At 40.6% G+C, this 16,508-nt stretch overlaps 1 protein-coding gene across 1 annotated transcript in view; it reads right to left on the bottom strand.

The window, feature by feature from the left end:
- Window positions 1-12,554: 12,554 nt before the first annotated feature.
- Window positions 12,555-16,508, bottom strand: part of LOC135512368 (V-type proton ATPase subunit B, brain isoform) — a 47,315-nt gene continuing 43,361 nt past the window's right edge. The window contains exons 13-14 of the mRNA XM_064934346.1: window positions 15,027-15,156; window positions 12,555-13,450 (exon numbers count right to left, since the gene is read on the bottom strand). Coding sequence (XP_064790418.1) covers window positions 13,308-13,450; window positions 15,027-15,156 — 273 coding nt within the window. The 3' untranslated portion in view covers window positions 12,555-13,307. The remainder of the gene's footprint in view (window positions 13,451-15,026; window positions 15,157-16,508) is intronic.

Raw genomic sequence — 16,508 nt, 5'->3', positions numbered from 1 at the left:
GTATTTATTTTTTGCATGCATGAATAACTATGCTACTACTTTCAGCATTTAGTTTACATTATTTTGTTAAGACAGCTGTGTGTACGGCTGCATTCACATAGGCTGTTTGTAATAGTTGAACTGCCCTGTCTCTCTTGTAGCCTATATTCATTACTAAAAAACCCTTGCTGTAGGGCACTGTCAATTGTGGTGATACAGTGCACTCAATGATTTGTTGTAAATGAGAATGTGTTCTCAGTCAACTTACCTGGTAAAATAAAATGATATAAGCAGAATTCAATATAATTAGTCACTTTATCCTGCTGCCGGGTCTGGCTCAGAACCACAAGAAGTAGGTTTAAACACTGATTGAATCTCACTTGTTAGTGGCTTGCAACTCATGGCATATTCCATAAGCAAGCAATTCACTTAGATAAGGCAAAACGAACGGAGTAATTTATATAACACAAATGTAAGTATTTTTTGTATTTTTTTAGATAGCATCTCAAGAACATTTCATAGGAAACAGATGGGAAGGAAAACAGATAATAGACAATGTGGCACAAGATGCCAGATAAAATGTTGGTCCGATTTCCTTTTTCATCATCCATTTAATCACACTGTACCTGTAAGTGGCATCGCGGAAGGATGCACAAGCAATAATCAGGTGTGAAATAACAGCCATGGCATTAGAAAGAGCCTGGGGAAAAGGCCTTTTCTCACATTCATTTATGAAACACATTTATTTACATCCCCCATTCCTATGGCACTTTGGACTTTGTGTCCTTTTTCTTTCAAATTCCATACAATTTCAACAATTCAACCTAAGTCACCCATATTGAACTACCAGTATGAGACGTTCAAATTCTAAAGTTCTATCATCAAGACGGCCATATATGTCAATTATGGATACTACTACTAAGTAAAGACTAATGAAGCCTAAGGAAAGAAAAGGGGTGCAGACGATGCACATTTCTTGATGTCATTTCAGACGGAGAGTGTGGTGAGAGAGAAAAAAGCAGAGCTATAATAGAAGCATTTATTAATGACATCCCAGTCAGGGCAGATTGCAGCAATTCCATTTTCCGATGGTGCTCTTCGAAGTGCATCTTTAAAAAAATGCAATCAACAATACATAACACAGAATCACAGTCTTTGATAAATTCGTTCTCATCAATAGCAGATTATTATGAAATTACATACTCAGAGAAATCAGTCTGGCTTGCAGGCAGGCAGGCTATCCAAAGCGCTTCAGAGGTCACCATTACAAAATCATGGCCCCCTCATCTTCTTTGATCAAACATCAACACTAAACGCTGTTGCGATTTGACTGGTGGTAAATTGTAAGTAGCCGCTATTATTGATTTTTCATTTAAAATGTTGGAGACTTTAAGATTTTGATATAACTTTTTTTTTATTGGGTGCTGTTAGCAGTCAGAATTACCAGCGTTGGGCTCAAGAAAATTTAACAAATGACTCACAGAAGTCAGTTTGGCTGTCTTTTTACATGAGACCTACCAAAATATTTTGTGTTCAATGTATATGTAAATGAGCTGACAATGCTGTCATCTTCAAAATGGCACTTTCTTTGGATTCAAACACATTTAATTCATTTTCTATTATTTATTTTTCACACTATATCCTAATACCTTCCATATTGGAAAAAATAATGAATTAGTTGGATCTCATAGTATCCCATTAAGATGTCTACCACCTCACACATACTCATTGTATTGGGAAAAATTGTTTGTCAGACTAAAGTGGTGTGCAGAGCACTATGACAAAACCATAGAAGGTAGGCTGTGCCTACGGAGATCTATGCCTGATTTAATCATCAAGCTCTTGATTAGTGAATCAGGTGAGCTAGTTCAAGGCTGCAACAAAATGGTGAAACATCTGGGGATACCCGAGGAGAGGTTTGAGAGGCACTACAAAGGTAGCTCATCATTTGACATGAAAATACATTTTACGGGAAAACAGTACAATATTTCCAGGTGGTAGTAATTGACAACAATGCATTTGTAATCATGTGTTCTAAATTCTTTACTCTGTGTTTAGGCCGTCCTTTAGACTTGTATGTCCCCTGCGTGAACAATAGAGGATTATACAGTGACACAGCATTCAAGGTTCTCTGATATTTTAGTTCATTCTGGAAGATTCATTTTATGATGTTCCAGTAAAGCCCATTTATCACAGTAAGAAAAGAGATGTCTTCATTTTTCTCTTGCATTGTTTTCACCAGAGAGAGAAGAGAACAAAGACCCCTTTACAAGGCTGGTCTGACCCATATTGGAGCGCTTTTATAATGTTGTTCTCTCCATGGTTGTTGTAAGCAACATCTTTTTCTCTCCCCCTTTTTTAAATTGAAGAAGGGCTTTGATTCATCTGCTAGACCTTCTCTTATCCTTCTCTCCCTCTTTCTGTCTTCCTATGTGGTTATCCAAACCTGTAAGACCACAACAAACAGATTCAAATGGTAAGCCAATTAATTAATCATATAAAAACACGTGAGCGCTCATACACACATGCGCACAGTACACACACACACACACACACACACACACACACACACACACACACACACACACACCACACACACGTGTAAATCTACAAAGAACTCACACATTGTATAACATGCTGCTACAAGGTTAAATGTTTGCAACTTATATAGATTGATACATATTTGGTAAAGCTCAAATTGGACTGCTCAAATTTCTGCCCTGCTAGAGCTGCCCTGGTCAACTGTAAGTGCTGTTATTGTGACGTGGAAATGCATAGGAGCAACAACGGCTCAGCTGCGAAGTGATAGGTCACACAAGCTCACACAACAGGTGTCCTGTTGAGCTGAGTGCTGAAGCGTGTAGCGCGTAAAAATAGTCTGTCCTCATTTGCAACACATACTACCGATTCCAAATTTCCTCTGTCAGCAATGTCAGCACAAGAACTGCTCGTTGGGAGCTTCATGAAATGGGTTTTCATGGCTGAACAGACGCACTCAAGCCTAAGATCACCATATGTAACGCCAAGCGTCGACTGGAGTGGTGCAAAGCTAGCCACCATTGGACTCTGGAGCAAGTGGAAACACGTTCTCTGGAGTAATGAATCACGCTTCACTATCTGGCAGTACAAGGAGAATGCCCCAAATGAATAGGGCCAACTGTATAGCTTGGTGGAGAAGGAATAATGGTCTGTTTTTCATGGTTCTGGCTAGGCCCCTTAGTTCCAGTGAATGGAAAGTTTAATGCTACAGCATACAATGGCATTCTAGATGATTCTGTGCTTCTAACTTTGTGGGGAAGGCCTTTTCCTGTTTCAGCATGACAATGCCCCTGTGCACAAATCGAGGTCCATACAAAAATGGTTTGTCAAGATCGGCGTGGAAGAACTTGACTGGCCTGCACAGAACCTTGACCTCAACCCCATGAAACACATTTGGGATGAACTGGAACGCTGACTGCGAGCCAGATCTAATCGCCCAACATCATGGCCTGACCTCACTAATGAATGGAAGCAAGTCGGTACAGCAATGTAGTGTAAAACCTTCCCAGAAGAGTGAAGGCTGTTATAGCAGGAAAGGGGGGGACAACTCCAAATTAATGCCCATGATTTTGGAATGAGATGTTTGATGAGCAGGTGTGAGTAAAACCTTTAAACAGGTTAACTTTCACAAGACCAGCATTGTGGCCCGACGGAGCTCTAGTGGAGAGGGTCGAGAGCTTCAAGTTCTGCGGTGTCCACATCACCAAGGATCTATCATGGTCCACACACACCAACATAGTCATGATGAGGGCACGACAACACCTCTTCCCCCTCAGGAGGTTGAAAGGATTTGTCATGGGACCTCAGATCCTCAAAACGTTCTACAGCTACACCTTTGAGAGCACCTTGACTGGCTGCATCAACGATTGCTATGGCAACTGCTTGCCATCCGACCGCAAGGTGCTACAGAGGGTAGTGCTGCGGCCCAGTACATCACTGGGGCCGAGCTCCCTGTCATTCAGGACCTTTATACCAGTGATGAAAAGTACTAAGTAGAAATACTTTAAAGTACTACTTAAGTGTACTTTGTACTCCATACATTATCCATGACAGCCAAAAGTACTCGTTACATTTAAAATGCTCAGGCAGGACAGCAATTCATGCATCTACTGTATCAGGTCCTATTCATGCATCTATCAATATAACGCTTTGTCATCCCTACAGCCTCTTATCTGGCGGACTCACTAAACACAACTAGTGGGTTGGTAAATTATGTCAGAGTGTTGGAATATGCCCCTGTCAGTCCGTAAAAATAAAAAATAAAAAAATTGCGCGGTCTTGTTTGCTTTAATGTTAAGAATTTGATCTATAGAATTTACTTTTACTTTCTAGTTTTACTCAAATATGACAATTTAGTACTTTTTCCACCACTGCTCTATACAAGGCAGTGTCAGGGCAAGGCCCAAAAAATTGTCAAACCACCCAAGTCATAGGCTGTTCTCTCTGCTACCGCAACAAGTCCGGAAACAACCGGACACTGAACAGCTTCTATCCCCAAGCCATGAGACTCCTAAATAGTTACCCAGACTATCCTCTTTCAGACTTTTTGCAGAAACTCTTTTGACTCATCACACACGCTGCTGCTACTGTTTATTATCTGCCACTTGATTACAAGTTATATGTACTGTATCTACATCAATTTCCCCGTACATCACCTCGGAACTGGTATCCCATGTACAATACCAGTCAAAAGTCTGGACACACCTACTCATTCAAGGGTTTTTCTTTATATATACTATTTTCTACATTGTAGAATAATAGTGAAGACATCAAAACTATGAAATAACACATATGGAACATGTAGTAACCAAAAGTGTTAAAAACCTCTAAATATATTTGATATTTGATATTCTTCAAAGTAGCCATCCTTTGCCTTGATGGCAGCTTTGCACACTCATGGCATTTTTCAACCATATTCATGAGGAATGCTTTTCCAACAGTCTTGAAGGAGTTCCCACATATGCTGGGCCCTTGGTGGCTGCTTTTCCTTCACTCTGCGGACCAACTCATCCTAAACCATCTCAATTGGGTTGAGGTCGGTGGATTGTGGAGGCCAATGTCAGGACCCGGTTTCGAACCTGGGTCTCCGGAGTGAGAAACAGTCACTTAACCAACTGAGCCACAAATAGACAGCAGAACCCAGAAGATGAGGCAGACACAGCAGTACTTAAGACGGTGTATTTAATAAAGAAAAAATCCTAAAAAACAAAAAATGGCAAATCCAAAAGGTGGAAGGAAAAAACACAAAAAGACCTCAAAAGAAACTCACCAAAAATAAACAAAAACAAAAAACAGAATACCACAAGAACTTCACCCGGAATCGACAAGAGCACACAGAACACTAGGGCAGGGTGCTAACATACAAACACAGAGCACAGAACTGAGGGAAACAAAGGGTTTAAATACAATCAGGGAAAACGAGACACAGGTGCAAATAATAATGGGGATCAAGGGAAAAACATACGGACAAAAAGCACAATGGGGACATCTACTGACAAAAACCCGGAACAACCCTGGCCAAATCCTGACAGCCAAGTCATCTGATGCAGCACTCCATCACTCTCCTTGGTCAAATAGCCGTTACACAGCCTGGAGGTGTGTTTTGGGTCAATGTCCTGTTGAAAAACAAATTATTATTATTAAGCGCAAACCAGATGGGATGGCATATTGCTGCAGAATGCTGTGGTAGCCATATTGGTTAAGTGTGGCTTGAATTCTAAATAAATCACAGACAATGTCACCAGCAAAGCACCCCCACACCAACTCACCTCCTTCTCCATGCTTCACGGTGGGAACCACACATGCAGAGATCATCCGTTCACCTGCTTCGCGTCTCACAAAGACACGGCGGATGGATCAAAAATCTCAAATATTATTTGTTTCTTGGCCAAACAAGTCTCTTCTTATTATTGGTGTCCTTTAGTAGTGGTTTCTTTGCATCAATTCGACCATGAAGGCTTGATTCATGCAGTCTCCTCTGAACAGTTGATGTTGAGATGTGTCTGTTACTTGAACTCTGTGAAGCATTTATTTGGGCTGCAATCTGAGGTGTAGTTAACTCAAATTAACTTCTCCTCTGCAGCAAAGGTAACTCTGGGTCTTCCTTTCCTCATGAGAGTCAGTTTCATTATAACGCCTGATGGTTTTTGCTAGCGCACTTGAAGAAACTTTCAAAGGTCTTGAAATGTTCCAGATTTGTTCATTGTTTTATTTTACCTTTATTTAACTAGGCAAGTCAGTTAAGAACAAATTCAAATTTTCAATGACGGGTTAGAAACAGTAGGTTAACTGCCTTGTTCAGGGGCAGAACCACAGATTTTTACCTTGTCAGCTCAGGGATTCAATCTTGAAACCTTTCAGTTACTAGTCCAACGCTCTAACCACTAGGCTACCTGCCGCCCGGATTAACTGACCTTCATGTCTTAAAGTAATGATGGACCGTCATTTATCTTTGCTTATTTGAGCCATTCTTGCCATAATATGGACTTGGTCTTTTACCAAATAGGGCCATCTTCTGAATACCACCCCTACCTTGTCACAACACAACTGATTGGCTGAAACGCATTAAGAAGGAAAGAAATTCCACAAATGTATTTTTAACAAGGTACACATGTTAATTCCAATTTACCTCATGAAGCTGGTTGAAAGAATGCCAAGAGCATGCAAAGCTGTCATCAAGCAAAGGGTGGCTACTTTGAAAAATCTCAAATATACTTGTATTTGTTTAACAGGTGAAGGTGTGTCCAAATCTTTGACTGGTACTGTATATAGTCAAGTTATCTTTACTCATTATGTATTTATTATTTATTTTATTGTAAATAGTTTTAGTTATCTATTATTTCTCTATTTTCTATCTCTTTGCATTGTTGGGAAGGGCCCGTAAGTAAGCATTTCACTGTTAATGTACGAAGCATGTGACGAGAACAATTTGATTGAATTGAAGCCCAAGTACTACATCTATTTTTTATTTTGATCAATAGCAGAGTTACACTACAGCGGTAGGCCTACAGTAGCTTTGTTGTTGGCATACTGTAGACAACACAAATGTTGCCATGTTGTGTGATCCTAAGGTTCACCTTATTGGAACTCATCTCTTTATGTTTCAATCTTGAATATCATACCGATACAATTTTTTTTTTACATGTCTTTGGTTGGTCATGTTCAGTTGCTTTCACAATTAGCTTTACATCTCAAGGACAGAGGTAATGCTGAAGGATGAGACGACCAGGACTTTGACGTTTTGTACACTTCTTATGAGCTCTTTACAAAACAAGCAGAAACACAAGCATTTCTGTAGACTTGTTTACTGTGAAATCTGAAACTTTACTAAGAAATGTACTTGACAAACTTGACAATATAAGTATGTATGTTTGCATTGTTCTGTTATGTCAAAGCTTTGCCGTGAACCACATATGTTCTCTTTTCAATTGAAAATGTGAACTAATATTACCACTGCGACTGAGGTGTTAACAATTCTGCTTTCTGTGAAAGCCACAACATCAGCGGAACTACTTGAACATGTTTGAGACTACTTGAGACCACTATACAAAGGTCAAAGAAAACAACCTCCCTGCAACAATGGGTGCATTTTATCACAACGTAATTTATGTCATTGTGTGATCAAGGTCAGAAAGGCAAATTATTATAGAAACATAATGGATCTTATCACCAGAATGGTTATAAATTGTTGATGGAAAACAAAGGACATGAGATTGAATCTATGATGAATTATTCAAGTTATTTAGGGAACATTTTTTAGCCCCTGATGTTAAGACTTTTTAAACATTGAAGTATAAAATCTCACTTTAGCCAGTTAGAGTTGTTGTAAAAACAGAAACATTCAGAGACACACTTAATACTATAAACATTGACAGGCGTAATCACAAACCCCAGTGAAAGAGTCTTACTGCCACTTAACTAATTAAACATTGTGGTCAAAGGGGAAAAATAGGAATTAAGGCCGTTAACACGGGCCGTTCCCTTCCCAATGACACCTAATTAAAACTTGATGAACGTCTGTGCCAGCAATATCAAAGTTCCTCCTGCAACCTCTCCACATGATTCATTCAACAGCACTTAGCTGCCAGTTTCATCCCAGCCTCTCTCTTGCTCTTCTCTTTCACAGATTCCATAATGCCCAACTCACTCAACACCAGAAAAGGACGTCTTGAACTAAATTACACGTTAATTATAATTGCTGGTAGACATGGTAAATAAACAGGCCTGGAAGTGTACAAGTGCGGGGTGACAGGGGTTCTGACACGTCAGATTTGGCAGTCTTAATTGTAAGTTTCGGCCTCACCATCATCAGTCCCGTCTTCTCTTTTCTCCCCTCTTTTCCCTCCTATCGGGGAAGACAGTGATTACCCCTGTGCCGACGTGCTGCATAATGGTATCAGCGCAGAGAGAGAAGTGAATTAAATTGTATCTGCAGCCGTACGGAAGCCTTGATGAGGGGGCAGATGCCTTTGTGGTGTTATCATTATAGTACAATGGTCATGTTGTCATCAACCTTGCCATCGTCAATTGAAAAGACATGATTGTGTGTTGGGGGCTTTTTTTTCTCTCCCTCTGTAGCCCCGGTGTTTCGTCGTGAATAGGAGCAATTTTCTAAGAGCTATGAAATCACGTAATAGGTCCTAATATGCAGCTGCTTGGCATAGCAAGGCAGCCTCTTAAAGTGGAAGTCAAACACAATGTGTTTTTTGACTGGAGAAACACTGGATGTATGAGCAAAGGCCACATTTATTCAGATATAAATCCCTCGACTGTAACGTTTACAAAGAACTATTTCAAATATCTTCAATATTTTTCTAAAATTCCAGAGATCAAAATCACTGGCTTGAGTGATGCATTTTTTGGTTTTAAGAAAAACTGTCCCTGCAAAATAACACAGAAACACATTGTATTTCGAGCACATTTGTATGTGTATGTGAAAAAGGAAAAGCCACAAGGAGAAGTGGCAGAGATGCCTTAGGTGTCATTTTGCATTCTGAACACAACTACAAAAGAGAATCCAGTTAGTGTATGTTTCTCTATTAAACTAAAGATGAATACATTTTGCATTGACAAAAGGGGCAGCAGGAGTAAATAACTCTGTGCTAGGGTGTGCTTTTTACCAAAGGTAAACGTCAAACATACACAGTTCATAGCGAGTCCAGGTTTCAAAGGTCACAGCAGCAGAGATTGTGTGGTTGATAGTTGGCAGAGAATGCTATCAGTAAACACTACACAACAGAACTGAATGTGTTAACAGTCACAACATTCCCTCCTATACAATCACGGACTAGTTTCCAATATGATGCAAATGTTGCCAGGGGGGAAACAATATCATCTTTGTCAATCATTTTTAAGACTGCCTGTTCTCTTGCTGCCCGGCATCCGTCGACACTGATACGACCAAAAGCACAAAAGAGAACAAAACACTGACAATATCTCTTTTTCATTTTCATTAGTGACCTACTTTCACTGAGCCAGTCAATGCAAGATCAGACTCCACTTAAACTCAGTCTGAGTTAGATATTCAGAGGGAGAGAAGCTGAGGTCATGAGGATGATGGGCTATGTAACAAAGCTTCCCAATATGAATGAACCTTATGTGAACCTTAACAAGTGCTATATAAACCGCTGCCGTATAGCTTTAAAGTGAAATGAGAAAAGTCAGACCACGTTGATGGTCCTAAGGCACAATGCATACGCTTTTAGAAAAAAAAGGTGCTTTCTAGAAACTTATGGGTTCGTCAGATTTCCCCATAGGAGAACCCTTTGAATAACCCTTTTTGGCTGCAGGTAGAAAGAACCCTTTTGGTTCCAGGTCGAACCCTTTCGATAGAGGGTTCCACATGGAATCCAAAAGGGTTCTAACTGGAGGCAAAAAGGGTTCTACCTGGAAGCAAAAAGGATTCTCCTATGGGGACAGCCGAAGAACCCTTGAAGTATTTCAAATGTATTTATTTTTTTAAATTGAGGATAACTCTGACTTACATGTAACATAATCAGCATTGGTTGTTTAGTAGGTACCCTACTGTGAGGCACTGTGCAGTCATATTTCAATCTACACACCAGGTCAAGTACTATTTCCTTTAAGTACTATTTCCTTTAGGGTACAACATTCAGGTCACATGTGCTTACTCAACACTGCTGCTCTAACACATCATGCTGGCGAGCACCCTACCCCCAAACTCATCCTCTCTCTGAATGCAGAGATTCATTTTTGCTGGGATTTCACACTCATAAAACATATAATAAAAAGTAATAATAAAATAAGCAGTAGGCTGTGTAAGTGCAATTTCCTAGTTAAAGTGCAGAATTGCATTTGGAATAAAATTATAATTGGCCCCATTTTTGTTTTTACCTTAGGTACTTTGTACCTGCAGCCAGAGAGAAGGAGCTGGAATTTGGGGTTGAGTGGGTGAATAATGTGCATTCACCGTGTTCCAAATAGGTGACTCAGAGGGCACCTCAGACAGACTACATTGACATCATACGTTCAGTTGGGGTAAAAATATTTCTAAGTAGTAGCTAGTATGTATGTGTATATATTCAAAATAATTAATAAAATATTTAACCAGTCACCTTCCTCAATTTAAGGGGATGATGACACAATCTTTGCAAGATGGAGGGAATCTGATTTCATTGGTCCTCAACGCAAGGCTCAGTAATTTCATTCAGAGTAAGTGGAGTTAGCCTACACCGGAGCAGGTTAGTTCTGAAAGATGTGGAATGTTGTCCCACTCCTCTTCAATGGCTGTGCGAAGTTGCCGGATATTGGTGGGAACTGGAACACGCTGTTGTACACATCAATACAGAGCATCCCAAACATGCTCAATGGGTCTGCTGAGTATGCAGGCCATGGAAAAACGGGGACATTTTCAGCTTCCAGGAATTGTGTACAGAACCTTGCGAAATGGGGCCATGCATTATCCTGCTGAAACATGAGTTGATGGCGGTGGATGAATGGCACGACAATGCCTCAGGACCTAATCACGGTTTCTCTGTGCATTCAAATTGCCATCAATAAAATGCAATTGTGTTCGTTGTCCGTAGATTATGCCTACACATACCATAACTGCCCCACCACAAAGCACTCTGTTCACAATGTTGACATCAGCAAACTGCTCACCCACTGGATGCCATACAGTTGAAATAGGGATTCATCTGTGAAGAGCAGACTTCAGCAGCGTGCCAGTATCCATTAAAGGTGAATATTTGGTCCTGGGCTGACGTGGTTATAGGTTGTCTGCTGTTGTGGGGCCGGTAGGATCTGGTTTATGGTAAAGAAATTAACATTTAAATTCTCTGGCAACAGATCTGGTGGACATTGCTGTAGTCAGCATGCCAATTTCACGCTCCCTCAAAATCTGAGACATCTGTGGCATTGTGTTGTGGGACTGGACATTTTGGAGTGGCCTATTATTGTCCCCAGCACAAAGGGCACCTGTGTAATGATCATTCTGTTTAATCAGCTACTTGATATGCCACACCTGTCAGGTGGAATGATTATCTTGGCAAATGAGAAATACTCACTGAAAGGGATATAAACAAATTTGTGCACAAAATTTGATATGCTTTTTGTGAGCACAAATTTGGGGGATCTTATTTCAGCTCTATGAAACATTAGACTAACACTTTACATATTGCGTTTATATTTTTATATTTTTGTTCAGTATAGTTTTATTTGATTTAGTTCCTCTGGGGTCACTATTGCAAGAAATTCTAAAATTACAGTAGTGAGTAGGCTACACATTACTGGCACCTGCAACAGGAAATTGATACCTTGAGACACCTGTGCCAGAGATACTGTATATAATGTTGAGATGGTCTCGTCTCCGCAATGGAGGCATTGTCCCAAACACAGTAAGGCAGGTGTTCTGCTTATAGCTGTATTTCCGCGTGGACAGATTTTAATGGGAGTGGACCCTCTTGCTAGGCATCTTCCTTTCTGCCTATGTACAAGACTCACCTTTGGTCATATTTTACAACCTCAGGTCTGATCTAGGATACAAGTGCATGTTCTTGATAATTTGGGCCTATATTACAGTCTATGACTCAGACACTTAATATAAAAAAAATATTATTCGAGTTTGGATTTCGATTTGGCTTTTTTGCTGACAGTCACTACTAAGCCCTACTACAAGTGCGCGAGACCCATCAACCTTAAAAGGGTGAATCTGCTGTTGCTATATCCATTTTGGGATTCTTAAATTCATATATATCCATTGATTCTTGAAAGGTATGACTTATAAATGCCTCGTGAGCTTCATTAATTGGCCTTAACCCATCATATGTGTAAACAAACACCGTATAGCCTCAACATGGTTTAGACTATAATTGCATTATGATGGATAGACAGCCCGCCCTGGCAACCATAGCTCCATCTATGAATTTGACAGTGGTCACATTTCTAAAGCCCCATGCCTAAGCTATTTACCAAATCAGTGGCAGGGTAGTGGCTGTTTGAGCTGCAGATTGACCCTTTAAATAACATTGATTTTGTATGCAATGCCAGGTGGGATTATAAACATGTCATATCCTTCGTAGTTCTAATAGAATTTATTTATGGACAGGAAAACAGAAGAGCCATAACAGAGATGATTTCGGCAAACGAACAAGAGAATTAACAAAACAGGGGAATGTTTAGTATTATTTTTTACAGCGCATACATATAGCAATAACAAACCATGTAAACAATTATCTTTCAATAATAATTAGAGGCCAATAAATAAGCAATTACAGTCTACAAAGTCCAACATCTACAATATAAATCAATTTCAAGTAGCCCAAAAGTTTGTCCAATATCGAAACCCTTACCTGAAGCCTATACAAGTAAACATTTAAGTACCAATGAGGTTCAGTGTAATAAATTAAACTATGTCATGTCACTTTCAGACCTCCTGGGTGTTTGATGAAGTCCTACAATTTGACAGTAATTGCCTCACCATCTGAAATAAGTGATTGAAGTGCTATCTTCAGGGTGACAGTAACAAACATATTGGACAAATTTAAACCATTGAAATGTGAAAGAGAACACACAACTTCCTTTGAGATCTAAATGTATAGGATGTTTTACCTTCTTGGAAAGTTTCATTTACTTTAGGTGGGGACAACAAAATCCAACAGTAACGTATCCCAATAAATAACAGGATCATTCTTTGATTTAAGGGCAAGCTTAAATCTCTAAATAAAAGAGATAATCAGACACAATCCATACGGGATTCTGGACACAGATACAGTACAATACATTACAGAGGGAGCTGAGATTATTGGTCTGATCTCTGAGTTGAGGGGCGCTCAGTGACGAGCTGCAGACTCCCTGGGGTAGAACTCAGCCAGGGTGCTCTGGGGAATCCGCTTCAGCATTTCTTTGGGAAAGATTCGGAGCAGCTGCCAGCCAATGTCCAGGGTCTCATACACAGTCCTGTTGTCGTAAGGGCCTGAGGGGTGAGGTTACATCGTTTTAGATATTGAATGCTATGACATTTGACAATATTCCATGTGTTGACCAATTGCAAATTTAATATTTTACTCAGAGGTTTTATTAAGAGTATGAATACAACAATATTCTCCAGTGATTCAGTGATATTTTTCAGAACACTTGTGGGTGCAATGGTCAACGTCAGGTCATCGAGCTTAACATATCTTAAATGCTGCCGCCCCTTCCCCCAACAATACATCACAGCTTACTCTGTCGGAAAGAGATCATTTATGGGCTAGATATTAAGTCAATAATCATATCTTGTCACAACAGGATTACAAGCATTAGGTCCCTGTGAAACACAGCCTACAATTGTGCAATCCCTGCTTTGTCATCTCATTATCTGAAGAACAAGACTGAACGGCAGGCACTTGTTTTTCGCCCAAAAGACGGCCCCATTTGTCTGTTTCAGCTGAGAGAGAAGACGCAAAAGTCTGACATGATACTTGCATTTCATATTACTACTATGGAGCGAGGTTTTCGATTTGAGGTTTCAATTCACGTCAGTAGACTCAATACTAATGACATTCTCATTTTAATGGATCGCATTAGGCTTTGGCTCATGTTAAAAAAAGGAATTCAGGCTCACTATACACTAGGCTGGATAGATTTGCTCACAAATCCTACCTTTAGCAATCTCATCAATCCAAGGCCAAGTGTGAGAATAGGTTTGGCATAATGCTTTGACGACATGCACACATTATGAATATCACCAAGGTGCTGAGTGAAAAAAATACATCTATATAACTGACATGAAGTTTGCCATTGTTTTTTGTTTCCCTCTGCTGATAAAAATGATCATGCCTGAAGGCATTGAAAATGTACCTTTACTAACAAAGACCTGAAGGAAAGAAGAATAAACAGCATGCAGCATTCATAGGTCCTTTGCTAGAGCCAAGAGCTGGCAGATCTCAGTCAAATATATTTCAAAACCCAGCGATGCAACATTTTATGATAATATCGGCAATTAATGACATGCAAAACAAAATGAGAAACATCTAACAAACCTTAAATAGCTGAAATGTGATTCAACATGCAAACAAAATATTATTAATCCAATAATACTACAATATTTTTCAGTCATTGGGCAAAATTAATCTCCATTTTAATATCACACTTGAATGATACCGCTATGCAGGCAGAATTTTGGAGTAATAAGGTCAAAGACCTCAGGCAACACATGATCAGTCAATGCTTTAAAGGAATTTGTGGAATAAAGGTAAGACAAACATAAGATACAGGAGAAGCCATGGTGGCAAATGTATAATATCTAATGCCACATGTAAATAACATCTCCAGACAAGATCTCTGAACAAGTGTGTCAATGACCTGGCCAAGCATAATGCCTCTCACTTAACGGTGTGAAAAGCCAGCCAAAACACACATTCATTCTGTTACAAAATACTAGACCCCGGGAGAATGCTATGCCACCGTTTTCACCTTTTGATTTAAATTATGCCATACAACTAGATTTTTACTAGGCATGCTCTCTGGTTGTGGTGCTACGGTCATAAGTTGAGTCTCATCTGTCTCACCCTGAGCGATGAAGTTCTTCTCAAACTTCTGCAGGAACTCCAGGTAGAGCAGATCATCGGAGGTGAGGGCCTCCTCTCCCACCACGGCCTTCATGGCCTGCACGTCCTTACCAATGGCATAGCAGGCATACTGAGGTGGACAAAGGCATGGGAAAAGAGGTAGATCAAGACATGGAGATTCAAATTCTATTTGTCACATAAGCCAAATACAACAGACCTTACGTGAAATGCTTACTAACAAGCCCTTAACCAACAATGCAGTTAAGAAATATATTTACTAAATAAACTGAAATACACAAAAACAAAATAACAATAACGAGGCTATATACAGGGGGTACCGGTACAGCGTCAACGTGCGGGGGTACAGGTTAGTCGAGGTAATATGTACATGTAGGTAAGGGTAAAGTGACTATGCATAGATCATAACAGAGTCAATACAAATAGTCTGGGTAGCCATTTGACTAGATGTTCAGGAGTCTAATGGCTTGGGAGAAAAGCTGTTAAGAAGCCTCTTGGACTTAGACTTGGCGCTCCGGTAGCTCTTGCCGTACTGTAGCAGAGAGAACAGTCTATGACGACTAGGGTGGCTTGAGTCTGACAATTTTTAGGGCCTTCCTCTGACACCGCCTGGTATAGAGGTCCTGGATGGCAGGAAGCTTGGCCCCAGTGCTGTACTGGGCCGTACGCACTACCCTCTGTAGCGCCTGATGATCGGAGGCCAAGCAGTTGCCATACCAGGCGGTGATGCAACCAGTCAGGATGCTCTCGATGGTGCAGCTGTAGAACTTTGGGGATCTGAGGACCCATGCCAAATCTTTTCAGTCTCCTGAGAGGAATAGGTGTTGTCGTGCACTCATCACGACTGTTTGTGTGTTTGGACCATGATAGTTTATTGGTGATGTGGACACCAAGGAACTTGAAGCTCTCAACCTGCTCCAATACAGCCCCGTCGATGAGAATGGGGGAGTGCTTGGCCCTCCTTTCGTCAGCAAACTTAATAGTGGTCAGCAAACTGAATAGTGGTGTTGGAGTTGTGCTTGGCCACACAGTCATGGGTGAACAGGGAGTACAGGGGGGGACTAAGCACACACCCCTGAGGGCCCCCCGTGTTGAGGATCAGCATGGCAGATGTGTTGCTGCTTACCCTTACGACCTGGGGGTGGCCCATCAGGAAGTTCAGGATCCAGTTGCAGAAGGAGGTGTTTAGTCCCAAGGTCCTTAGCTTAGTGATGAGCTTTGAGGGCACTATGGTGTTGAATGCGAAGCTGTAGTCAATGAACAGCATTCTCATGTAGGTGTTCCTTTTGTCCAGGTAGGAAAGGAAAGTGTTGAGTGGAATAGAGATTGCGTCATCTGTGGATCTGTTGGGGCTGTATGCCAACTGGAGTGGGTCTAGGGTTTCTGGGATGATGGTGTTGATGTGAGCCATTGAGAGAGAAGCATGGAGGGAGGTCAGTGAATTAAAGGTGCTGTATGCAACAA

This window comes from Oncorhynchus masou, chromosome 24, assembly GCF_036934945.1.
Source record: "Oncorhynchus masou masou isolate Uvic2021 chromosome 24, UVic_Omas_1.1, whole genome shotgun sequence".
Taxonomy (NCBI): Eukaryota; Metazoa; Chordata; class Actinopteri; order Salmoniformes; family Salmonidae; genus Oncorhynchus; species Oncorhynchus masou.
Note: the sequence above shows the minus strand (reverse complement) of the source record. Positions and strands in the feature narration are given on the sequence as shown.